The 26,771-nt window shown below is 41.1% G+C and overlaps 3 protein-coding genes and 1 long non-coding RNA gene across 7 annotated transcripts in view; 3 read left to right on the top strand and 1 right to left on the bottom strand.

The window, feature by feature from the left end:
• Nucleotides 1–25: 25 nt before the first annotated feature.
• rras (RAS related) lies at nt 26–9,121 on the top strand. The gene is made up of 6 exons (XM_067475857.1): nt 26–667; nt 2,340–2,427; nt 3,898–4,000; nt 5,079–5,187; nt 5,379–5,497; nt 7,560–9,121. Exons 1-6 carry the CDS (start codon nt 581–583, stop codon nt 7,645–7,647), a joined length of 594 nt encoding a protein of 197 aa, XP_067331958.1. The 5' UTR covers nt 26–580; the 3' UTR covers nt 7,648–9,121.
• A 1,323-nt stretch (nt 9,122–10,444) lies between these two features.
• On the top strand, nt 10,445–16,400 carry prrg2 (proline rich Gla (G-carboxyglutamic acid) 2). Its single transcript, XM_067475856.1, has 7 exons — nt 10,445–10,627; nt 10,714–10,810; nt 12,140–12,312; nt 12,851–12,884; nt 13,052–13,184; nt 14,530–14,673; nt 16,030–16,400. Exons 2-7 carry the CDS (start codon nt 10,726–10,728, stop codon nt 16,115–16,117), a joined length of 657 nt encoding a protein of 218 aa, XP_067331957.1. The 5' UTR covers nt 10,445–10,627; nt 10,714–10,725; the 3' UTR covers nt 16,118–16,400.
• LOC137099251 (uncharacterized) lies at nt 13,764–16,136 on the bottom strand. Its single transcript, XR_010910731.1, has 3 exons — nt 16,003–16,136; nt 14,109–14,179; nt 13,764–13,901 (listed from the first exon to the last, which is right to left on the bottom strand). It is a non-coding gene; the product is annotated as an uncharacterized lncRNA (long non-coding RNA).
• A 250-nt stretch (nt 16,401–16,650) lies between the features above and the next one.
• The window catches only part of prr12b (proline rich 12b), a 30,474-nt gene continuing 20,353 nt past the window's right edge, over nt 16,651–26,771 (top strand). For 2 of the 4 annotated variants that reach the window (XM_067475851.1, XM_067475850.1), the window contains exons 1-4: nt 16,651–17,159; nt 21,115–21,272; nt 21,735–21,896; nt 22,048–26,579. In XM_067475851.1, the coding sequence (XP_067331952.1) occupies nt 17,077–17,159; nt 21,115–21,272; nt 21,735–21,896; nt 22,048–26,579 (4,935 nt within the window). In that variant the 5' untranslated portion in view covers nt 16,651–17,076. Of the gene's footprint in view, nt 17,160–21,114; nt 21,273–21,734; nt 21,897–22,001; nt 26,580–26,771 lie in introns of those variants that run through there. The other 2 variants (XM_067475852.1, XM_067475854.1) reach the window with 2 other exon arrangements.

Here is a 26,771-nt window from a genome sequence, read left to right as displayed (position 1 = left end):
GCTCCCCAATCCTGCCTCTCTGTGTGAATGTGTGAGTGGGCGCCTGCCAGCGACACACGGGCAGCTTTGCATTCTGTGTGTGTTTGTATGTGTGAGTGTCAGTGTGTGTTAACGTGAGCTAATTTAGTGTCTCGAGGAAAGAGAAAAGAGGAAGCAGTCCCGCCCTCAGAAGCAGCCCGGAGGCCGAGGATCGAAGAGGCCAGAATAGCGAGCTCCACAGCCCGCTTCAAAGTCCGAACTGAGCCCAGAACACGGTGGAATTGTGTCGGCCGATGGACTGTGAATCTCCGGTGGGACTTTGCTTCGCAACTGTGGCGTTGAACTCCAAGTTTTGCGTTTAACAAAAGCTCGTAAGACAAAATGCTTCTCATGTAAAGAAGTTTGAGTTTGAAGCTGCTCCGACAGACCGTCCATGAATGCTGGTCTTTTTTTTTTTTAACACTGACGCTCACTGGCGGGTTTACTCGGCGGTTGTTATCCTGGTTTGGCTTTTAGCCGCTATTTAACGGCGGTACCACTACTCAGGCCACTGAAGTAGTTTTTATTTATTTTTTTTTTTGCAACAAGGTTCAAAACTAGCATGAGTGGAGAAGAGGAAAGATACAAACTGGTGGTGGTGGGGGGAGGAGGGGTGGGGAAGAGCGCCCTGACCATCCAGTTCATCCAGGTGCGAACTCTTTCTTACACACACACACACACACACACATCTCAAAGGCTTTCTAACCTGCTACATGTTTGATGGAGTAACTCTTGAGTCGAGCAGTGACTTTCTGTTGGTTTATAAATCACTTTCTAATGTTAATAAGAAAAAAGTTAACGGGTTAAACCTCTCAGTAAGTGTAATCATCAGTGATCATCACAGCCTTCCAAATTTACTCAAAATTTTAAGTTATTAGGTGTCAGAAAACAATAAGTTACTCAGAACATTAAGTAACAATATGAGCAACCGTGTCTATGTGTCTATTTACAATTAGTGCTCAGACACTAAATAACACTTAAAGGTTGGACTACTGAGCTCATAATACAAAGTGTGGCGAGTATTTTACACAAGCTAGAAAGCCATACAGTTAGTCTAAAAACATTAGTTTAATCTTTGAAACTTTGTAAGAGATGCTTTTTCTTACCTGTGTATTTAGAAAATCATCTTAAACGGCTGGGAGTAGGCATCCCATCAAAGTAAACATCATGTCTGCTTTCATGTAAGTTAGATTGGTTGGGTGTTAACTACACAGTAACGGTTTTGACAACAAAAGGCAAGCAGACATGATGGATTTCTGAACTGCACCTCTGAAAACTTCAAACGCACAAGTAAAACGTGCACCTAAATTTTAAAAAATATATCACATTGGCTTTTCTTCCATGTCTAGCTGCGATTGGCTGCTTGCATGGCCCCAAAGTAATACACAGGAAAGAACAGGCCACTCTTACAAGCAAGACAAGTCAGAGACGCCATGCATTAAGTATAACAGAAAGTTAAATAACACCCTGTGTGTATATAGAAGAGCTTAACAGTTGTGTGAAGTGCATAGTACATTTATAGTTATAGTACTGTATTTGTAGTAAACTGGGAGGACGTTCAGAACACTTGTATGGGTCTTGACTTTAGACAGCAGGGTGGGACTTGACATGTCACACATGAAGTGATGACCACATAGTAGATGTTAAACACATGTAGCAGTTCTGCATTTAGTTCTAAATGTAATAAATGTGGTTAATTTGTGTGATTTATAAACTGTGTACTTGGTTTGGCCAGTTATCCAGGACAAGTCAATGTTTTCTACAGGACATTTACCCATTTCTTCAGAAAACCACTGTTACTTAATATTTGAGGCAGATCCAAGGTAAAATAGATTTACATAAGTTACATAGCTAGCGAGTTTTAAAATCAAACCAAAAACCAATGGAGCTGACATATGAAAACTAAAGGCTAGGTCAAAGTCCAAGTCCAGTGCTGAAAGAAGTCTTGAGATCATTACGTAATCAAAGTAACTTTCCAACTACACTACTCTAGTTAGATAGAACCAGTGCAATGTTGTAAAGCAGAGGATACGTAAAAGTAAAAGTGCAAGTTGTATTTTTGTGTAAATATATTTCTGTGGTATCACTGGCTACAGAAACAATTCTGTCTAGGGGAAGCATTCACAGTTGTAGCACCCCTGAATGGACACAGCATTATGCCATAGCCTGCTCATATGTTCAAATTAGTAATAAATGTTCACTACAGACTTTTAAGCTGGAGGCATAACTTTCTTCTCGTTAATTGTAAGTAAGGCAGCTGAAAAATTGACAGTGTAAACTGTGTTAAGTAGCTTGTTCCTAACACTGAGTGTGTCCCACAGTCCTACTTTGTGTCAGACTACGACCCAACCATTGAGGACTCCTACAGCAAGACCTGCACAGTGGATGGGAAGGAGACCCGACTGGACAGTAAGGCATAAATTCATACCTCCCATTGTTTGTTAGAGTGATTGCAGGGTGTGTGCGAAAAACGATGTTTAAAAGCAGAGGGTGTGTTGCGCTCTGATGAGATATGACACAGTCAGTGTGTTTGCTTTCGGGATGTTTCATTCCCTTGTTAGGACTTGTACTTGCCCAGAGTAGCTGTAGTGTGTTGGGTCACACTGCTGTTTCACCACACAGTAATATGTGAATCATCAGATGTGTACAGATAAACTGTGTTAAGCTGTACAGCTTAGTCTGGCTGCACATGCTTAACCAATGTTACCTCCCTCCTCACAAAATTCCTGTTGATTACTGAGCTTTGGTGCACAGAAAATGGTGGAAGTCATTACGTCTAAAACCACTTAGGCTTGATTTAATTTTGCTACTTGGAGCACTGGTTACACTGTGTGTGTCAGGGTGATGTGCACACAGATGTTGCTGCGTGTGCTATGGGTGGGACCACCATATCATCATGTATACATGCTCTGTCTAGCCTGGCTCTGCAGAAACACAGTGCTTCACATGTAGCATTACATTTACATCACACAGCTGAGAAAGTCTGTCTTTGAGAGTTAAACCCATCGGTTGGTAAACAACACCTCATACTTATTTAAATTGTTTTCAAACCTCTTAAAGTGCTTTAAACTAGGAGATGTTAGAAAAAAAGTTTTGCAAAATTGTTACTCTGTTTAATTATATAAGTATTTTTACATGGTTATTATGTTATTAGATATATTATCACAGTATTATCTCAAATTTCACATTTTAAGTTGGGGCGGCTGTGGCGCAGGAAGGTAGAGCGGTTGTCCACCAATCTCATAGTTGTTGTATCAATCCCCGGCTCTTACGGTCACATGTCAAAGTGTCCTTGAGCAAGACACTGAACTCCAACTTAGTTGCTCCTGGTGAGTGTTGGCCAGCTGCATAGCATCTGTGAGTGTGTGTGAATGGGTGAATAAGAAGCAGTGTAAAACGCTTTCAGTGCCAATAGGTAGAAAAGCGCTATATACTGTCAGTGCAGACCATTTACCATTTAAGTTTGTGTTTTATAACGAAATCAGTTTATTAGGTACACATTAATAAAGCAGAGTCAGTCTAATCTAGCTGTACCAAATCCTTTTTTATGAAGGTGATAATGTTTAATTTTTTTCTCAGACTGTTTAGAGAGGCATTGATTTATAGTCATTTAAGTAGTTAGGGTTAGGTGTTGAAACATATTTATCACCCTCTCTAGATCCATGGCCATTAGGTAACATTCAAGTGGAATGTTCATCACACCTCAACACTACCTTTACCTCTTATGAACTAACAACAGCTCTAAAAACAACAGTTAATAATGTCAAAGTATGTTGTGTGTTATATCTGGAATGTTTTGCACATACCCTACCTAAACAGTAATATTGGGATCGTAAATTGGAATTGTAAAATGTATGTGCGTGTCTGTGTATATTCCAGTCTTGGATACAGCAGGTCAAGAGGAGTTTGGAGCGATGAGGGAGCAATACATGCGCTCAGGAGAAGGCTTCTTGCTAGTGTTTGCACTTAACGACCGCGGCAGGTAATGGCAAGTGTGTGTGCATGTAATACAGTCACTTACAGTGGCAGTGTATCTTCTGGCTATAAAGGATGTCCAATGAGGTAGTGACACTGTCTAGCCCTTATTTAGATGGATGCATTACGTGGACTAATTGAAACCTATATAATCATTCCATTGCAACAAAACAACGAGCTAGTTTTATGCAAATACCATGTAAACAAAATAAAACACTACAGGTGTTGCAGAACATATATAAAAGATTCCAGAAGATTTTAAATGGGTTAATTGTGCAGCTGTTATTTTGTCTTCAGTCAAGTGAATTACAAACCCCATTTAAAAAAACAAAAGTAAATGCAACGATTTAAAACCTATATTTGATTGCAAATACTTTGTAGCATGAAGACAGCATATGAGCTGTTGAATCTGAGAAATTGTATGTTTTGAAAAATATTTGCTCATTTTAAATTTGATGCCAGCAACGTGTTCAACAACAGTAAATCTTCTCTGAAATGTATGTTGTCTGGATAACAGCACATGCATATCATGCAGGATTAATGAGTAACACATGTGCAAGTTATCCAGGCTGTGTGCATTAATGCTCCCCCAAACCATCATAGATGCTTTTTATTTTTTTATTTTTTCATGTGATATTTTCTATCATAGGTGATAAAATCCCCAAATTCATGGGGATTTTATTTATTGGGCAGTTTCTTGGTATATGTTTTTGTACTAATTACAATTAAGAATACATTTCAAATCGGGGAATTGTCTTTATTTTATATTTTACACAATGTCCTAATTATTCTGGAAATGGGGTTTATAGAAGTTTTCCAACCCACAATATTGACTCTTGTAACTATTGTAGATGCTGTGTGAGTGTAGACATGTGTGACTAACTAAGGAAAGCATTACCTAGTTGATAACTGCTGGCAGATGGTAACACTAAAAACACATTTAATGCATTGCAAATGGCTACTCTAAACAATGTTTTGTAAAACATCAAGCTCTCTGCTGCATTTAAAAGGGTTTAAAGGACCAGATCTGTTGTTGTAAATCAGAATCCATATGAACCTCTGCTTGTTGATGCTATGACAAACAGCTACCACGAGGTCCAGAAGTTCCACACGCAGATCCTGAGAGTGAAGGACCGAGATGACTTCCCCATGGTGCTCGTTGGAAACAAGGCTGACCTAGAAACGCAAAGAGTGGTAGGTAATGCATTTGGGTGACTTTATGGTGTCAGTTACTCTCGGTCATCCTGTTTTATTTACTATGTGAAAATTAAAAAGATAAGGTGAAGGTAAAGTTAATATAGAGCTTCACTGGTGGAAGGACGAGGTGACAATAGAGGAAAATAGTGGTGGATGCTGGGACTGATCATTGTTCCATTTATGTGCAGATCTCCCGGGAGGATGCACAGGCCTTCACTAGAGAGAACAGGATCCACTATATGGAGGCTTCAGCCAAGAATCGCTACAATGTGGATGAATCCTTCTTGGAGCTGGTGCGAATTATCAGGTACAGTCTTTTTTTATTAACTTCATTTTATGTGACTTCAGGTCGGGTTTATGTTACTGCTTGTGATGGTCTTAAACAGGCTCTTTGTAGTGTTCCTTTTGGCACCATTGCATCTGTTTTTCACACGTAGAAATGTTTTGAGCTTTTAGTTTTCTTTGGGGATTCACTTGTTAAACGTTATGTAAAGGTTTGTAAAGCTTTTAGAATTTTTTTCTATATAAATATGATGTAAAACATGACCAGCTTTTCACCAACGTTCTAAACTAGATAATGAGAAACCATTTAAACAAATGAAAACAAAATCCCTCCAGATCTCTGTGTAGGCTTAAATCAGGATTTAAACCATTCCAAAACATTACAATTCTTCAGTATTTTTGTGACAGCTTGTTTGTTAAGGCTAGTTGTCTTGCTGGATGCTCCTCTTGGACATTTGTGGAATTTGCTTGTAGAGTACAATTCAAAATTCATAGATCCATTAATGATGAGAAGTCACATTAGTCAAGAAGCAGCAAAAGCAGATCTAAATGATGCGACTGCCACTGATATGTTAATAACATTGGTATGCTGGAATGCAGTTTGGTCTTTGTTCAAGCCATGACACAAATCTGTGTTATCAAGATCAGACTTTCAAATGACCCCATTTTCTCTTCTTTAAACAAGGTAGGTATTCCCAGACTCAAACCTAATTGTTATCACATTGACTTGAAATTAGCTAATAATTCTAGAGGTTCGCATATTTTTACTGCAAACAAATATTTAAGATTGGATTGTTTTCCTTTGTAAATTAGTCTAATTGTTTTGTCTACATTGTTTATTGGGTTCCCTTTATTTAGTTTTAGGACTTGGGTGAGAAATCTGTGAAAAAAGGTATCACAAATGCACTATTGCACTTGGGTTTAATTTCAATTTCCAGTTGTTTTAGATAGTTTTACCAGGAATTTTAGCACTTTTTATTTCATTGAATCATTCCCATTATGGTTTTGTTTATTTTAGTTTCCGTTTTTGTTTTATTCATTTTAGATTAGGTTAAAAGTTGTCATGGGTGTAAAAAATAACTTGAGAACATTTCAACACAAAACATCACTAATGTATTTAGCCTTAATACCGTACACATGAAAGGCCAGATGGTCATTGAATACTTGAATGATTTACTTCAGGCCTCCATATGCACAGGCATCAAAATTTAAAAAAAAGAATTGAATGTCAAACCGATGTGTGAATGGTCTACACTTAAATAGTGCTTTTCTACCTGTTGGTACTCAATGCACTTTACGCTGCTTCTCATTCACCCAGTTTGCAAAACCATTTCAAAACCATCAGTTAGTTGACAGTTTTTGTTAGTATACCACAATATCTCAGATTTAGCCTAAAACCACCCTGTGTTAAAATAGCACTGAGGGTTGAGTTATTAAGGGCATCTTTTTCAAGTATAAAGCCATCAAGTCCAAAGCCAGCACCCAATTCTCAGACTGCAACAACACAGCACACTGCTTTGTAGTACTTACAGACTGAATTTTACAGCCCTGGAAAGCCAGCCCAGCATCAGTTGTCACAACAATGTTAGGATAAACATTACAGTTACAAATCAGGTACTAACAGTGAGAACTTGCATGTACTTGATTCTGCACATGGCCTGTGCAGATCTGTTTGTTCCATTCCAAAAAATGAGATGAGATGTTTTTCCTTCCGGGTTAGTCTGAATGCAGTTATATAGTAATAAGGGTTTGGACATGTTGGTTTGTACATGTCTTTTCCGCTGACCTTCTTTTTTTTAAACTATTAGTTGTTGTGATCCTACACGATTCAGATGCTGTAGTAAATTGGTGCTTACTGTTATTGTCCACTGCTGCCAATTTGGGGTTAAGTCCTGAGCATAGCACAAGTACAGTTCTAGGAATGTGGAAACTGAATTTGTGGAACACATCAAAAGCAGAACATGTAAAGGTGTTATATTAAGTCACACAAATGACCCTGTGTATGGTGAATGTCGGCACTGCACCCTTGTTCGGCCAGTCGTGAACCTCGCAAATGATCCTTTCTTTCTGTTTCTCTTTATTACTAGACGGTTTCAGGAGATGGATAGTCCTCCTCCTCAGGCTCATCATGCAAGAAAAAAGAAGAGTGGAGGCTGTCCCTGTGTCCTCCTCTAAGCACTGACCTTAGCCACTCTACAGCCTGTCCAGAAAATGTGGGTGTGTGCGCGCGCGCGTATGTGCATGTGTGAGAGAGAATGTACATCATTCTCTTTTTAAATTGTTTAATTAGCCTTTTGCCAAAAACAAGTTTTAGTGTAATGTTTTATTTTAATAAGAGGATCCAAAGGGAGAAGTGTCAGCAGCAATCTGGTGAACAAACACAGAGCCAGTACTATGATCAAAGGTGTAGTGATGGTAGAACTATATTGTTATGCACAGACATGTCAGTGCACTTTCATGTGTTGGAGAAGTGACCAAACTGCTGTCAGAAAGCAATGACAGGTACAGATGTCAGTGATGGCATCATCACCACTCAGCTTACTGGAGGTAAATCACACAAACAGTTAATTTTCATTACTATGTCTTTAGTATACAACAGTGAATGTGTTGCAAGAAAGTGCACAATATAGTTTAAATTGCTCATGAAATTTGGCACGCGTACATATGAGACAGACCTTCAATGTGCTGTCATGTCTCATGTCCTCCTGCAGGGGGAAGCAGAGCACCACAGCTGAACTACCAGCTTAACTGTAGTTATGTTTCAGGTGCTGGATTTATCGCTTATGCATCCTCTCCATCTTCTCTTGGGTTCTACCATAATGAGAAAGAAATAATAAACACATCCATAGCTACCAAATATTAGTAAAAGGATCCTACTACTGGTTTCATGAACAGTGTACAGTTTTCGTGACAGCAGAGCTTGTTTCTGTATTTGTCCATGCAGCATTTGAGTGGTGGCAAAAAACACTGTCTGGATATTCGTGTTTGGTGATAGGTGGACTGTCTCCTGGTACTGTTTTTTGCTCATTCCATTTCTTACATTATCACTATCTAAAAAAACACATGCACACACACACACACACACACACATATATACAATATATGTATGTATGTATGTATATACGCACACATATACACATTTACAACTCAACAGATAAAGATTAATTTTTGAATTTAACTAATCAACGCAAGGTTAAAGGTACCCACAGTGATCTTCAGGTGTTGAATGGTTTGTGGTCAGTGTTGGCAGCTCCACTGGTAGGTTTCAGGAAGTCCCTGTTCAACACACAACCTGTTATCACATGAAGTTTCTTACTGTGGAAAAGTGGACCTCGGAAGAGGATTGTTTTGTCTTGCAGTAGATAGGATGTGTGGAAGGTGTGTAATGGGCTGTCAAACATATCACAATATCTGCATTACTTGCTCCCACATGGGTGCCCTTCATCATAACAAGAGTACAGGGTCTTTTTGTGTTCATTCATTGGCCATGAGACAATCAAAATCCTTCAAAACTCTTTAAGCAGCCTTTTTATTTGCAAAAAGTTCAAATGAACAACGACAAGTATTTATCAAATTTATCAAGTCTTTTTTATATTGTCATAAAATCAAATCGCTTTTATGTGTCATTAAAACATTTATGTCAACACGTCTTTATGTTTTGTGATTTTTCAAACTAACACAATTTGGGTGATATGCAACTTTTTAACATTTCACATCGAGTTCACTACTATGGCTGAGCTAAAGTATTGGTGTACCAGTGGTGTCCCTGTTCAGACACATACGCCAAATTGGACATACTGTGTGGTTAAACAGTAATATAGAAACAAATTACAACAAATATGTATAGTACAAATTTAAAAGACTTTCATGCTAAAGTCGAAACAAATTTCTATACCAAATCTTAATTAATAAAATGTGGTGAATGTGTGTAAAGGATTGTAGTATAAATACAGCTGTATCTGGAAAATCCAGTTACTGGTGAATTAGTGTCCTGACCAAAATCTACAGCATGTTGACAAAAGAAGACCTTACTTAATTCTGTGAAACATTTATGGAGAAGCAGAGGTTGGGGGATGGATACAAAGACATTTCCAAGTCATTAAATATCTCTGTGACCCTGAAAACCAATTGGCTGCACCAGTAATGATTTAGGTTAGCTACATTCAAGACGGGGTGAATCTTTCTGAAATCACTCATTTTCAGTTTTGTTTTTTTAATTAAGAAAATATAAAAGATGCAAACATCTAAGGGAGGTGATTCTGTTCCATACCCACTCTACAGTATATGTTGACAGTGCAACATCGATGCAGTGGTGAAGGTAGTATTCAGATTCTTTACTTAATTAAAATGACACCACAATTACTCCATCAAAAGTAAAGTTCAGCATTTGTCTAAAAAGTATAATAAAGACATAACTAGTACTCTGCTAATAAATATACCCAGGGACACTTGTTATATAGAATAGTATATATATATATATACATACTTACAGAGACACCTTCCAAATCTGTTTAATCCTAAAAGTATGAAACATTACAATTATGTTAAATGTAAAATATTTCTTGATATATAAATTATGGACATACCTAGACAGACCAAATAATAGACTATATATACTTAAAATAATGAAATATATTATAGATTAATATATACCAAACAATAACACTAACGTAACCCTGGAGCAATACTGGAAATCAGGTGGATGATCTATAAAAAGTATTTTGTATAATATAAACTGTAGGAATTATTACAAAGTGTGTATAACTACAAATGGAGTGGGCTGTACATGCGTTATTTAGACAGAGACAGACAGTACACATCAATATATTTACATATATATGTAAAAATGAATCTCATTAACTTGATCTTAGCAATATAAAACAAATATAAACCAACACATACACACACACAAACATCTAGACCCAGAAGCAGAGAGACAGGTTTGTCAAGGTCCCTCCTTCCACCTGGTATGTTGTTCAACAGGTTTGTGATGCGACTTCTCACTATGTGTCCTGACGGATTCAACAGAAAACTCAGCATAAACAAGTACCGTTTGCAGTAATCCCGGTTCCTCCTCGTTTCTGAAACTCTAGAAGAATACGTGACATTTTTTCCCCGCAAAGCTTTGACAGCTGGAGCAGCCAAACCAGGACAGGTGAGTGTGATCCTTCCCAAAATCAGGCCTCTGGTGTGGCAACCGATCTTTTCGACAGAAGCTCTTTCTTATCTTTTTCCATGTAGTTGTTTGCTTCAATGGCGGCCTTATCAGCGTTGTGGATCTACATGCTGTCTCTGCTGCCGCTGGCCAACAGCTCAGTTATATTCAGACATGATCCAGGTAAACCACACCTCTTCTCTGTCAGACAGCTCGTACACAGAGCAAAACATTACAGTCTTTATTTGACTAATGTCCTGATTAAAACTTCAAACCTCAGAAGAGAAACTATAACTAGTAGAGCCTGATTTGTGGTATATTTTTGTAAAATAGATCTATACTTATGTTGTTTCAAGTAAAAGGCTTATGGTGTTATCTACTGTATATGCTGTGAGGCCATTGATGTTCCTATACAAAGGGCTGGGGGAGGGATGTGTGGGCTTTGGCTGTATTTCTCTTTTGCCGGATGTTCATTTCCTCATAATTCATCCATGGATTTATTTCAATTTGTTTATATAGCACAACAAAATCATCAAGACACTTTACATAATACGGTCATGACCTCAGACAATAACAAGGAAAATCCAACAAATCCATATTTAGCTACTGTCAGTTGACAGGGGAGAGGAAAAACTCCATATTAACAGAAAAAAACTCTGACAGAACCTGATTCCGGGTGGGCAGCAAAAGAAAAGTGGGGCAAGTACAGTGCATTCAGAAAGTTTTCAGATGACCTTCACTTTTTTCAATTTTGTTATGTTGCAGCCTGATATTACAGTTGTTTAAACATTTTTTTTTAACCCCATAATGACAAAAATGAAACTAAATTTTAGAAATGGCTGTAATTTTACAAAAAATAAAAAACTGGAATATCACACAACTCTAGATCCATCATAGTTTAGTTAGTTTATTGAATTTATTCAGCTTTTAGTCCGTTAACACACTGACCATGTGATGCTTTCTTATGGAAGCAGTGTTACAACCTTAATAATCCTACAAACATTGGAATATTCACCTTTGAAAGGATATAATATTTATATTATTTTTATGTTCAACTCTCAATACCATGAGACTAAGATAAAAGTTCAGATGATTTCAAAAAACTCAACAATTACTTAAAGTGAATGTTAGTTAAGTTAGAGAAACAATTTTCAGTGGAGGATGAATTCACATTTCGTGCTCTTCAGCAACTACTTAAGGAAGCAGGATGCAGTGAACTGTAAGTTACTGACTTAAGGTTTAAGGTTACTTTTATTGTCTCCCCTTTAAAGAAAGACAAATATTAATAAGAAAAACACTTGCAGACTCTGACCTAAGATGAAATTACTGGAACAAATAATCAAAAACCTCTTTTCACATGCTAAAAACTCAAGAAAAGTTGAAAACCTGCAGATATCTGCATTCTCTATGTAGCGGAGTGTCTCTGTGTTCTTCAGTAAAAGCAGACATCATGGCTTTATTGACTTACATTTTGTGAATTGTTGCTAAGTGTTTAAGATGTGTGTCCTGCAGAAGACCCAGTAGTAGTGGACAAGCAATCAGCGGTCTCCTTCCTGTCCCGCTCACTGCTGTACAACAGCTGGGACTTTGAGCTGGTGGTGCCTGGTAATCTAAAACGAGAGTGCTTAGAAGAGAAGTGCAGCTACGAGGAGGCCAGAGAGGTGTTCGAGGATGACATTAAGACGGTAATGCTGCTGAAACTGAAGCATGGACAATGTTCTGCAGACACATAAGCTGTAAATTAACTGTATGATGCATAACATTCAAAAACGTGAGCTGATGTGAATACACGTAGAAGAAAACACAAAGCTTAATCTCCTGCGTGTGTCTGCTCTGCTGTGACTTTCTCTGGACACTCCCAAAATTTTCCAGACAGTCCATTTATTTAAAAGGAAAAAGGTTTTTAATAAAATCATTTTCTTACTGTCTATTCTTGCAGAAATACATTACAGCATACATTACAATTACAACTGTAACCAGTCGTATTCATTTGCTATTTATCGTGTATTATTCAGTTGTTTTAATAGCAATAAAATACATTTAAGGAGATATTTTTGAATCATCTATGCATAATAATTGATGCACTTTGTTAAAATTTAATTGGTGATGTTTGTAAGCAGCAAATAAAAACATATTTGTTTTTTATGTTTCTTAAATAGATTTGCCCAAACCAGTTTTAAAAGAAGTTTCTGGGGATTCATTTTCTTTTGCTTTTGTTTGTAGAAAGAGTTTTGGAGCAAATATGGCAATAGTCAAGGTAGGTTTCAGATGAATTCAGCAAAGATATGCCAATAAATACGTTATTAATATACTCTGGTCATTCTAATTATTAGAGTTGCTAAACTTGTATTTATTGTATGTAGCTGACTGACTGGTATAATAAATTTAACTATAGTTTGATGTCATTTATGTTTGTCTCTGAAGCAAATATATCCAAAGTGGATGTGTCAGGGCTGGTGGCCGGGATCCTGGCTGTTGTGGTGTCTGCTATTATTGCCACAGTTGTGGGAGTCTACTGCTACAAAGCCAAGAAGAAATGGGGACAGAGGACACCCCAGTGAGTTCACTCTGATGTCCAACACTCACAGAGAAGCTTTTTAACCCACCTTTATCAGTATAGACTGTAATATTTTAACAATTGCAGCAATGATGTTTGGCATATATTCATAATTTTTTAAGCCTCTGGCTTTTTGTGTAACGAGCTGTCATATTTACATGGAATGTGCTGCACTAATAATAACCTGCGGCAACCTTTTTTTCAAGACAGACCTGGCCAAGACAGCATAACACATAACACACAGATGTATATGTTTTGTGAAATCAATTGTTAAAATTTTAAAAATTAAAAGAAATATATATATTTTTGACAATAATATTTATAGTCTTTTTGATGCCAAGCTCATTGATATCATTTCTATTCCTTTTTATGAAATTGTTAATGTCATACAGATAACACCAAATTCCTTTGTACTTGCAGCTTGGAAAATTAATCTGATTCTGATTCTAAAACTATAACAGATATCTGCAGCAGAAAACATGAAATCTGCCTTTAGCATATCTGCCAGTGCACTGGGACACAACAGAAACAGTATGAAGTCAACATGCTGAGCTGGGGTAGCAGCATGTTGTTAGCATGCATAAGTGATTGATAGGTGATAAATAGTCCTGGTGGTGGTAGCACCTGATGCCTGGTAACCTATCATTAAGGGTTGTGATGCGGAGAAAGACGGTGTTGTTCAGGGCCACTGGAACACACCGTTGAGTCTATTAAATCCTGTGGGCCAAAATTAACAAAATACCAGTTATTGTGACGGTCACCACACGGTGAATGTCTCACTCTCTCTCTCGCTCTCTCTCACACACAGACACACACACACACACAAAACTTTATACTGATGCCGTGTTAGGTTAGTTTCGGTAAGACAGGCAGCAGACAGTTTTCTATGTAAGGGCTGTTGAGTGAGATTAGTGGAAGTCTTACTGATGGTGGTTGGATAACTGAACTGGTTAACTCAGTTTTCCATGTGGCTGACAGCTGTAGATATTTCCTGTCTGCAAGTAAAAAGGCAAAAAATATTGTTATCATCATCACTTTATATTCCAACATTAGCAGTTCAACAAGTTTAAAACTACAAACATGGAAATTCAAAGTAACATTCAGTCAGCATCACTATCGAAAGTAAACTAGTTAATGGTAGTGCAGTAATTGTTCTACTTTTCTGTAGTCCTGTTATAATTCCTGTCTGACTCCCTGATATGTTCAGTTGCACCAAACTACCTGGTGAAATGTACCTCTTGTGCACAACCCAATATAAATCATTTTATGATCCCGTTTATGTTTGCTTTACACTTTTCTGCTTCACAAGCTGCCTCTCTGTATTTTGTGCTCTCTGATGATCCAGAGCTCCAGTGAGGATGGCAGCTGATGGAGGTCCCCCAACAGAGATGGTTCCCCTGGCTGGGATCATCGTGCCTGGTCTACCATCCTATAACGAGGCTCTGAACCGCACTGGGCAGCATGATGCCACACCACCACCTTATTCAGGGTAAGTGGATTCTCCTATACACAAATACTCCAATGTTAATGGTTTTCCAGAATCCAGGTCTAATAAAGAAGAATACAATTTAAATAGTTTTTTGCATTACTGTGTGTTAAATATACATTTTAATCATTGGCTGCTGTCCATTACAAATAAAAGGAAACAACTGGATATTCAATTCCTGTATCAGTCCAATCCACCATTATATACACTTATCATATCATTACAGGTGGTACAAATACACAAACTAATCTAGAAAAGTGCAAGTACTTGCTTAAAAAATAATCCAATAGAGGTAGAAGTACCTCTTGAAATACTCAAGTTGAAGTCCTAAAGTACATCATTTTACTTAAAGTACAAAAGTACAAGTACAGCACCAACAAAACTATATTTTGTAGGCACAACTGAAATTGAGGTGCTGAAAGAAGATTTCTTGTAACTAACAAAAAATATGGTCGATGATCTGTGTTACTATAGAGACTTGATTTGGAACAAAACCAGCAACAGGTAAAGGTGGAGCTGATTTAATCACTTTCTGTTGTGATAGCTACTTCAACCATAGTAATACTGTATACATCAGCATTAAGTTGATGATGTCGTCAGATAAGCTGTAAGATTAGTGTAGCAGAGTAAAAAGTAAATTGTTTCCCACTGCATTTTAGTATAATGCAAATACTCTGACAAAGTATAGGTGCCTCAAAATTGCAAAGCTTGGGTAAACATGCTTGCTTCTACTGAACATAATCAAACATTAAGACTCCAAAACGAAAGTACAAAACCATAGAAACAAGGAGAAGGTGAAGCTGAATTTGTTCATCGGCACTGAACATAAAGACAGTACGGCTGGATCACACACTCATATGAAGACTCGAAGTGAGAACAGTAAAATACTGATTCAAAAACAGTAGGAATCACACAATGATCTAGAAAACTAAAAACGCTTCACTCCCAACCTCAAAATGAATAAGCTATAAAATTGTGACTATGAATCAGCAGTGCTTCTAATATATTAACAAATCACAAAAAGAAAAAGGAAATCTTTAGTAAATACAGTGCTTCTTAGCAAACACCATGCTTGGTGATATTTTGTGTAATGTGACCCACAGCTCCTGTAGTGTAATTTAAAAAGCTGTTATGGGAGAATAATGATGACTAAGGGGGGAGAGATGGGTCTTATTAATGTTAGGAGTGTTTTGCAGTCGTGCCAAACACAGCGGCAGCTAATCTCTCAGTTTGCTGCAGCCTGATCCTTCTGGGACTGAAAAAACTACTGGACATTCATGCACAGTATCGTTGTGTGTGTGTGTGTGTGTGTGAGAGAGAGAGAATGCTTACAAAATTCCTTTCTGTCTTTGACCACAGGGGAGTCCCGTCACCACCACCAGAGCCATCAGATCCCTCACTGCCATCAGCTCCTCCGGGGCCTGCTGACCCAGTCCAGGACCAGTAACAGGGCTCAGATTGTTGATGCCCGCATGTGATTTATGTGAACTTTTAAATGTTGCATGTTTTTATGGATGAATCTATGACAGAATTCCAGAATACACACCACTCACAGTGGGACCATGCATGTTAAGTGGACAGTAATGTGTCCACTCCAGGTGTGATGCTTCAAAGTAAGGGCAGCAGAGGGTGAGGTTGGTCCTGTGAGCAGTGTGACTAAAAAAATTAACTCACAGAGATTAGTGGTTTACTTCAACATCGTTTCTACAATAAATGACACGGGATTGACACATGCCTCTGCTCATTTTGTTTGCACACACGTGTGTAGTTAAACCCTTCGTGTATGCACATCATTCTTAACATGCTACAACTTGTGTGTTTGTTTTCGATTGCATCAGTTTAATATAAGGTCCACTCAGACTCTGTTGCTACTCTCTTCCACAATGCTACACACAGCCGCGCGTTTGTGTCTGTGTGAGTGAGAGAGAAAGAGAGAGAGGGAGGGAGCGAGACTGAGAAAGGGGGAATGAGAGAGGGAGGGAATGAGAGGATGAACGCCAGCCCAGTCATTCCTCTTAAAAATGGCGTCTCGTGAACAAAATGAGCGAAATAGCTTCGCTGTGGAGCGAGTGAGCAGCGGCGGCGGAGCAGCTGTCGGCGCTGGATCAATGTGAACGTCGCTTCGCTTGTTAAAGCTGCAGAGGAACGCGGAGCATCTGTTGTACGGCCATCAGCTTAACACACGAGACAATAGACAGTGAAGTATATGGGGAGAGGAGAGGAGGGAGGAGGTGCTCCTGGCTGCTGTGACCCCCCTCCCCACCCGCTCCTTCTCCTCCCTCCATTCCTCCCAGTCTACAGGCTCGTCAAGCGGAGAAATAAACAGGAGCGAGCGCAGAGAAGAGAAGACATTCCTCCCTCCCCTCCCCCTCTCTATCTGTCCATCTTCATCCAGCCCTTTCTTTCATGGAGAGGAATTATCCCGCTGCAGGCTTCGGAGATCTAGGGGCTGGGACGGGATGGAGTTACGACAGATCGGCCAAAGCAAGGTAAGCGTCGGTGGCCAAAGCATGGGCACTTATATGCTGTGGAGGGTCCAGTGTGTTAAGTGGCTAACAATGCCACAGCACAGCGCTGCCTGCGCCTTCTGCATTCACCCAGGCTGCACGGTGCCACTCCGCGGCCAACAGGCTCAGGTAGAGCCAGTCGTATTGTCGGGAGGGAGGGACAGAGGGAGGAAGGAGGGGGGCTGTCTCTAAAATGCATGGAATGCGATGGAAGGTTAATAGTGATACGGAGACAGAGGAGAGGGGAGAAACGAAGGGGGATGGGTTGCTGGGAGTCTTGTTATTTCTGAAATGAAAGATTACATCTGGGTGCCAGCTCTGCATTGTCTCCGCATGCAGCTTTGTCTTGATTTGGACTTAAGAAATCCATAACAGGGACATTGGCAGGGTGGGCGGCAGGCTTGATTGGTACAGCACTAATTGGCTGTACAGCCTACAAATCAAAGCAGTGCGCTGCACAGAGGGACACAAGCCCCCCACCCACCTCACCTCCTCAAAAACTATCCCTGCATTCCATAAAATAGAAATCAGCAACTTTGGTGTGTGAATACATTGATGTGACACATCCAGGCGGATGGCTTCTCCCTCTTTATCCTGGAGCTGCTGGTTCAAATGAGCGAGTCGATGAGGGTCCTGGAGCCGCAGCGGAATGACGCTCTCAATGAACTCTGACGCTCTTATTAGTAAACACGACTTTACAATAATGTCACGTGACCGAGCAGCGAGTCCGGGCTGTTCGTGCGTTGAACGGCGGCTAATTAACAGTGAAGTGAACGCTAGGCTACATTAGAGCCACACTGCGTGACAGTCACTCCGCTGCCACACATTCAACGTAAGCAGACAGGCTAGTGGTGGTTGTCCACTAAGACAGGGCATACTGTCCTCAGATGTCTATGTATCTGCTCATGAACGGTGCGTGTTATTGTGTGCTGGAATGAAGCGCGGCCTCGGGCCATGCTAACGGCAGCTAGCTCCACGTTAGCGGTCGCCTAGACAACCACATCAGTCTTCCTTCAGACTCAATTGGCTCCATCAGTGGACGCTTGGTATGATTCTCCGTGATCAACTTGTCCACGAAGAAAGATTTGTTGTAGCCTGCATGCAGAAATAAATTGAATAGTACGATAAGAAAAAAACCCGTGGATTCATTTATTACCAAAATGAAGGCAGATGCACACATGTTACTGAGTAGTATTCATGATGCTGCAGCACTGTCATTGTCTAGATCTGTTGCTGTAGATGTGCTCATCCTTGCTTCCAGTAGTGTACGACTGAATTCGCTCTAGGTATTCTGCCAGCCTGAGGCTGTCACCAGCAAAATTCACTGCAACATTTACTGGTTCGTGTCTACAGTTTGGTTCAGGAAGAAAATGGTAGGAGCTGTAATAATTGAGGAACAAAGGGAGCAACACACTAAGTGATTAAGTGTTCTGTTTGTGGAATACCCAGTGTTTACGATTAACTAACACTAGGTAACAAGTTAGCATATTGGATCTGGAAAAGCAATAAACCTGAGGAATGCTTTCACGCTGAGGACTACCTTCATGTTACTTTCTTCTGCAAAGGGTATTACAGGGAAATTGGGTCAGTGCTGCAGAGTGAGCAAACATTATACAAACACTAATGTGACAATTGCAAACCTCTGCATATTAAGTAGAAATGTCTGAATGAAAGCGTAGCCTCAGCCATCTCTCTGTCTAAATGTATCAACTGAAGCCTCAATGTGTGAGAGAAAGAAGAAGGTGCAGCCTAAATTCTGCAGTCATAGGTGAGACAGCAACTCTGAAAAATCGTAATGAAGTCGTGGAACTAATGTATGATCAATTTAACTTATGATCATGAAATCGTATGTAGTATCGGCTTCTTGCAGCATGGCTTATGATATTTGCGAGAATCTGAAGCAAATCTATTATTCTGTAAAATAGTCTGTAAAATAAAAGTATTACCCCCATTGTTATTACCTAGATATAGCCCTAATATTACCTTGTTATTTCTGTATTATTCTGTTGCTACCAGTGTGTTTCATACGCAAGGCCCATTATTGACTGTTTTGTTCATAAACTATTTGGTAAATATGTATGTACAGTGAATTATAATAGTCCTGTATATACAGAATTACAATACTGCATTCTGCCATATACAAAAATAATGCTGCATAATTTACCAATTCTGGTTAATGTCTCTAACATATTCCATAAAGCAGTGCACAGGCCTTATTCCAATGTGGAATGTGGGTTTACAGGATGGAGCACAAACAAATATAAAAGCCGATGGTATTATGTCAGTATTTAGCTTAGCATGCTGGCATATGTTTGAATTCAGGAATCTTTTTTGGGTGTGCTGTGTTGAGATGCATGTTGGTAAAGAGAACTGTGTAAAGAGTTTTTTAGAGGCCAACTTAATTAAACTGCGTTGTGTGTGAACAAGTCATTCAGAATGGCAAACAGTCACACAGCTATCTGTTTTGTGCTGTGTGTTACAAGAAAATAGAAGATTCCAGCCAGTCAGAATCAAGAGAAATTCCCAGTTGACGAGAAAGGTTGGATTGAGTAAGTCATCTGGATTTGTTTAGAAGTTCACAATATTGGCTCTACTGTCAGTCTTCAGGAGAAAAAAAAAATCAATTTGGCCATTTACAAAAAGTGAGAACTCCCTATAATAATGTTGACAGGCAAATTTATTTAGCTTTATCCAGAGAAAACATGCTTTTTGTTTTGCACATTTGGCGATATCTTAGTGTGTGTTTTCGCCAACAAGCCATGAAATTTTTTTTGCTAAGTGGTCTAAGCAGAGAGAAACACGACTAAACATATCATCTTGACAACACTGAACGGGCCTTTGCTTCTGCCATGTTTTCAAGTGACATGGTAGCATGGTACAAATCACACGCTTATATATACATATATATAATCACATACCTATAATAAACAAGTTAAAACATATGACTATTTTGTTTCATCTTCTCGGTCAGATTCAGATTCCTATCACAGGTTTCTGTCCCTTACTAACTATAGTTGTTATACTGGCCTTTCTTCACAAGCCCAGGACTGAAAAGTATGACAATTGCACACCACATTTGAAAGGTTTAATTTGAATAATATCTGTGTTTTAATGGCCTGGTAAAAATAATGTTAATCAGTCAGTACATGCATGATCTGGAACCAATAACACCTCCTCCTGCAGAAGACAGCATGCACTGATGTTGTTTTGGAATTTTGATTGGGACTTATGAGAAAATGGGCACCTGGACACGAACACAGGTAAAAAGCCCCTGTCCTTTCTACATAGGACCCTGCAACTGAGAGAGGCCCAAAAGGACTACAAATAAGATTATCATATAATTATATTTATTTTAAATGTATTTTACTAAATTTTTATTTTATTTTGGTCATTGTTCATCCTATTGTAATTTTAGTTTTTTGTGCTTTTGGTCTATATATATATGTATATGTACATATATATATGATATATATGATAAATATATCATATTTTTTTATTTACTTTCTTTTTTTTCTTTAATTTTTTTTCCTTTCAGCTTATCCCGTGAGTCCAGGGTCGCCACAGCGGATCATTGTTTTTTACCAATTTTTATGCCAGATGCCCTTCCTGACGCAACCCTCCTAAATTTCTATCGGGCTTGGACTGGCACTACACAGCTGGGGATGGGAATTAGCTGTTAGGGGATCAGTGTCTTGCCCAGAGACAATACATACATATATATTGTACAAACATAAGTCAGAAGGAGGCTGAAGGAAGTGTGGATAGTAACAGAAATAAGTTATTACTGAAATAACATGTCATATAACATGTGACCTTTACGATTTAACAATTTTAACAGTTTAATTACATGACTAGTATCAGTGTGTGGCAAACTTCACTTGTTTGCATGCAAGTATTAGCAACAACAGGGTCTCTGAGCTCTTGATGTGTTCCTCAGCCTCGTGTATGGGAGCTCCAGGTCATCCCACCCAGACTCAGAACTGCTCCACCGGCAAGCCTATGGCACCCCTCACCCCCTCCAGGGCTATGCAACTAACCACCACTCAGGAAGCTCCAGACAGGGTGGAGCCTGGGGTGCTGCCGGACGCACGCTTGGTAAGGTCTAGAAATACTGTATTACTTTTCTTTGAACTATATAATATAGTCTGTATTTACAGTAACTGACTCTACTCTTTATTAACTTTAGTTTTTCAATAATCAAGCTACTAGGACAGCCCCCATGTAAAATTGGAAGATTTCTCATAGCTGTCCTTTTTCTTATATACAACCTTAACGTTCATTGCATTCATAAGTCAAATATAAATAACATCCTTTGATAATGTTGATTAAAGACAGACAGGATAATATTGATGGATAAGGTTCAGTGTTAAATTTCCCAGTTTTATTTTGCAACAAAAAAATCTAATACAATCACTGTTTTTAGTTAACTGTAACGGGCCCCGAAAAAGCTAGAACAAACAAAATGTGTATTGATAGGACATTTATTGCAGTGTTTATATGGTAACAATGTGATTTGTGATTTGTATGAATTAAGACAGTGTTGTGGTTTGTTGCCAGGTCTGTCGGGGCTGTTTGATACCAGCCTCCATCATGCCAGCCCCTCGGGTCCTGACCCCTCTGTCATGAATCTGATTTCAGCTCTGGAGTCACGAGGTTCACAGCCCCCACCCTCTGCTTCTTCGCTCCTCTCCCAGTTTCGCACTCCCTCATGGCAGACTGGTGAGTGTTACCATTGAAGTACTCTTATGTCTGAACAATAATTTTCTTTACATCATTTATATTTTAAAAAAGTAAAGGAACAAATTTTTTTGTCAATCTCAATAGTGACTTGCATTGACCAACACTGCCCATGTAATGTTGTGTCCTGTAGCAATGCACACACCAGCCCCACCGGACCTCTTTATTTCAGGGGCACTTCCAGGTTCCAGTTCCTTCCCCTCCTCCCCAGCCCTTTCTGCATACCAGCATCCTGCCTCCTTTTCTGGACGATCTTTCACTCCCTCACTATCCTTACAGGATACGCCTACATTTAGTCCAACTTCCAATGGTTTGCTGTCCCCCCATGATCCTCTGCTGCACATCAAAACCCCCTCCCAGTCCAGCTTGGGCTTTGACCGGTTGCTGTCTTCCCAGAGTGCCACCTATCGGGCCTCCCAAGAGCCCCCAGCTCCTTGTCAGACCCAAGGCCCTTCCAGCTCCTCCAGTTGCCACCTGCCCCCTCCCCAGTTCAACCTGTTGTCCTCCCAGCTCCACAACCAGTCCTCCCAGCTCTATAATGCCTCTATGTTCTCTTCAACGACAGCCCTACCACCCACTGCTCCTTCTCAACCGCCGCCTACCCCAGAAAGGACAGTTTCCCGCCAGGACAGTGTGATCAAGCATTACCAACGCTCATCCCCAGCCCAGTCAACAACACCCCTGCAGCAATATGTAAGTTGTGGTGGGTCATCAGGCTACCAGCAGATGGCCAGTCACCATCGACATGCTGGAATGTCCTGCAGTCCTCTGGGGGAACAGAGTCCGTCCTCGGATCCCAAACCCTCACCCCGGATGGAATCCCAGACATATCGACCAATCATCCAAACTCCCTACACATCCTCATCTTCCAGCTCCTCAGCCTCCTCTTCATCTGGCACTAAGGGAGCCAAAAATTCCAGCTCCAGTAGTGGCTACTCCTCTTCGGGTTCAGCATCATCCTCTTCCCGTACCCCGCACACTCCGCCATCAGCCTCCTCAACCTCCTCTTTATCCTCTTCAAGCTCAAAGACAAGCGCTGGCTCCTTGTCTGCTCCCTCTCGTCAGCAGCCCCCACCTCAGCCACCACCAGCACCTCCTTCTGTACCAGTAGTCTCATCCACCCTTGTTCAACAGCCAACACCCAAACAATGCCTCTCTACCTATGGCTCTCCATCTGTGCCGAACACTAATACAGGTCTAACAGAGCAGACCCCTTCCCAGCAACATGTGCAGTCCTACTCCCCCAACAATCCTCCAGCCACCCATATAACCCACTCTTATGGAGGCTTTAGCTCCCCTCATGCCCAGGACTTGAGCTCTGGAGCTGGGGGTGCTGGAGGGAAAGCCTTCACTGGAATAGGCACAGGAGGGCGTTCATTCTCTGCAGAGATAGTCTTTGGTGACTCGAGTTTCGGCTCAAATTCTCTCAGAAGAGCAAAGAGTCCTTCATTAGGGTATGGGAGTGCTGGAGGATCAACAGGAAGTGGACCTGTATCTGGAACTACACTTGTTGGATCTGCAGGATCAGGGAGTGGAGCTGCTAGCGTTAGTAATGGAGGCAGCAGTTCTTACCAACTTCCAGAGTCTAGTCCTTCACCCTCCACTAATTCTACTATCAGTCGCCCTGCATTGCACTCACCTGCTTCTGCTCGTCCTGCACAGTCTCCTGGAGGCTCAGGGACCACCAAATATTTGTCCTCCATCCTTTCTCCTGCTTTTATGTCCTCATCACAAGGTTTCCCTGATACGCGACAAGTTCAAAGCCAGTCCTACCATTCGACACCCCCCAAGCCAAAGACAGAGACCAATATGCTGGGAGTTGAGCGATCCCAAGATGAGGAAGAGGATGACGATGATTTCCTAATCCACCACTTACTTCATGCCCAGAGCTCAGCTCCCCATTCTTCCCAGCATCACCCAACCCCTCCACAACTACCCCAACCGCTCCCACAGGCTACAGATGGGGACAGCAAAGGGGTTTCCTATGACATTAACAAGATTTCAGAAGAGCGCTACCATCTCCAAAGTGTCATTCGTACCAATAACACTGCCAGCAGTTCAGGTCCTGGAATAACAACTGGTGATGCAGCCAATGGATTAAACACTCAATTGGAAATATCACAGAATAAACAACACCAAATCAAGTCAGAGTTGACTATGTCAAAGCCTACTGCTGGAGGGGTAGGAGGAGTTGCAGACTCCGTTTCCCACTCCCATGCTACTCACTCCCATCAACAGCAGCATGACTCTCTTGCCTCTGTGGTCCACTATGGACGAGGGGATCTTTATACACAGCACACACACTCCCAACATTCCCATCACACCTCAAATGTATCCTCACACTCTCAGCAACACCCTCAGCACTCCCAAATCTCCCAACACTCTCAGCCCTCTCAGCATAGCCTTCCCCATTCCCACTCACACAGCCATCCTCATGTGGAGCTAAAGAAGCCTTTAGATACAAATGACAGCTCATACTTGTGTAACACACCAGATGTGCAGCAAGCTCGACAAAACCAGGTCCCCTTGTCTCTAATGGACTCGCCGCCAGATCCACCCCATCAAACTCATATGCTGCAGTCTGTCCTTTCCCATACCACACTCACCAAGATGGACCCACAGCAAGCCCCTTCACAGCAACAACAGCAACAGCAACAGCTGCATCCTTTAAGCCAGCAGGCCATGATGGGGTCAGCTGGAGGAGCAACACCTACAGGGGTTGATTCTCACCCACAGAACCAGTCCTCACAATTGCAATTGCAGCTTCAGAACCAGGGTATAGATGCCCACTACAGCCTTGGGGCCCAGCCAAGAGATCAAACTCGAGCCAGTCAAAACTCATTGTCTCCACTAGCCATGCTAGACCAATCTCTTTCTCGGACAAACAGAGACAGTGGAGGAGCTCTGGAAAGACCTGGGGTTGGGGTAGCTGTTACAGGAGGGGAGGGAGGTGGTGGAGATAGACATAGACAGCAACACAGACTTACACCCCACCACCTTTCCCAACAAACAGCCTCAGCTCTTCATGACTTCCTCTCTGAACCTGATTTAGGTTTGTCAACTCCTTCACACCTACTTCACCTCAACCAGCCTCAAGCCCATGCCCTCCCCCATGCCCACCACACACAGCAAGCACACGTTCACCACCAACTGTCACACTCTCAGTTAGCTCACCCTCACTCTCATCAGATGGCAACAAATATGGGGATTCCCCAGAACCAGCCCCAACCAAGAGAGCCTGAAACCCAGCTTTCACACTCTCAGTTAGACCCACTTAAATCACACCAGTTTGACACAGTAAGCCCAGCAGGTAAAGTAGGACAGAATCAAGCTCAGCAGCAGCGGTTTGCACCTCTAACACCCATGTGCTTTCCAGACTCTCTTTTACATGACGAAGACCGCTCTTTCTTCCCTGAGATGGAGGACATGTTTTGTTCAGCTGATTACAAGTCAAGCTGTGTTGGAGAATCTGGGGCAGGGCGGGGTGCTCAAGACACTCTGTCCCAAGGTCATGCTGAGGGGCAAGAAAGTTTGGAGGCTTTAAAAGCAGGAGGTGCTGGAGAGGGCTATGATATGGTTGGTCATCACAGTGAACGAGGCTATGGACAGTACTGTCACAGCCTTCCAGGAGCAGGAAATGGCAATCTGCACTTAGACCTCGACTCTATGAAAACCCACAATCTTCCCTCTACTGTTAATACTGACCAGCTTGGCCTCATTCAGTCCCAAACGCCCGCAATGGGGCTCAGTTCAGGAGTTCAAGGGGACAGTTCAGTCAACAAGATGATGGGAGCTATAGGAGTAGTTGGAGGTTCAGGCAATACTGGTCTGACCTCACCTATCTTCTGTTCCTCTCGACCCAAGAAACTGCTGAAGACCAGCTCATTTCACTTGCTCAAACAGCGGCGTGAGCCACAACCTCAGACAAAGAAAAACTATGCCCAGGAGTATGAATTTGAGGATGATGAAGATAAAGCCGACGCTCCAGCTGATATTCGCCTCAACAGTCGGCGCCTTCCTGACCTGCTTCCTGACTTGGTGTCTAGTTGCAGGAAGACTGGTGGAGCACCAGGAGTAAGTGGCCTTAGTCCACTGATGGGTGACATGGACTTCGGCCATGCCTCCGGCTATTCTTCTCTCGGACACCCTCCACAACTACTCCCCAATGATGGCCCTAAAAAAAGAGGCAGAAAACCAACTAAACCAAAACGCGAAGGTCCACCTCGCCCCCGAGGCAGACCACGCATACGTCCTCTTCCAGAGCCTCCTTACTGCAGGGGGCTGATGGGACCAATAGCTGGTGAAAGTAGAAGAGGTCGTGGCCGTGGTCGAGGGCGAGGCAGGAGGGAGGAAGGGCTTGTGGAAATGCATCGAGATATGAACAAAGCACAAAGCTTCCCATATCATCAGCAGCAGCAGCATCAGCAGCAGCAGTTCAATCAACAGCAACATCTCCAGCACCATCCGCACCAAGACAACAGACATCCGGCAGACCACCATCAAGTACCACAACAACAGCAGCATCACCTGAATCATCAGCAGCAACATATTTCCTGTCATCACCATGAACCACATCATCAACAACAGCAACATCAACAGCATCACCATCAACAACAACAGCAACCATCCCAGCAGCCACCACAAGATCCAATCAGACCTATCAAGGTAAGAGTAGAGAGGAATAGAGTGGATAAGGATAAACCTGTGCTTAACAAAATTCATAGAATCACTACTTTGAATGAGGATATATAGGATAAAAATAGGCAAAAATTGCACTACTTGCAAAGAGTAAATGAGCAAATTACCAATACTGTGTTTTATAGGCTTCTTGTTGAACTTGACTTTTAGTTGTTTGGG

The sequence above is a fragment of the Channa argus genome, chromosome 15 (assembly GCF_033026475.1).
Source record: "Channa argus isolate prfri chromosome 15, Channa argus male v1.0, whole genome shotgun sequence".
NCBI lineage: Eukaryota > Metazoa > Chordata > Actinopteri > Anabantiformes > Channidae > Channa > Channa argus.
This window is presented reverse-complemented; position numbering and strand designations above follow the sequence as displayed.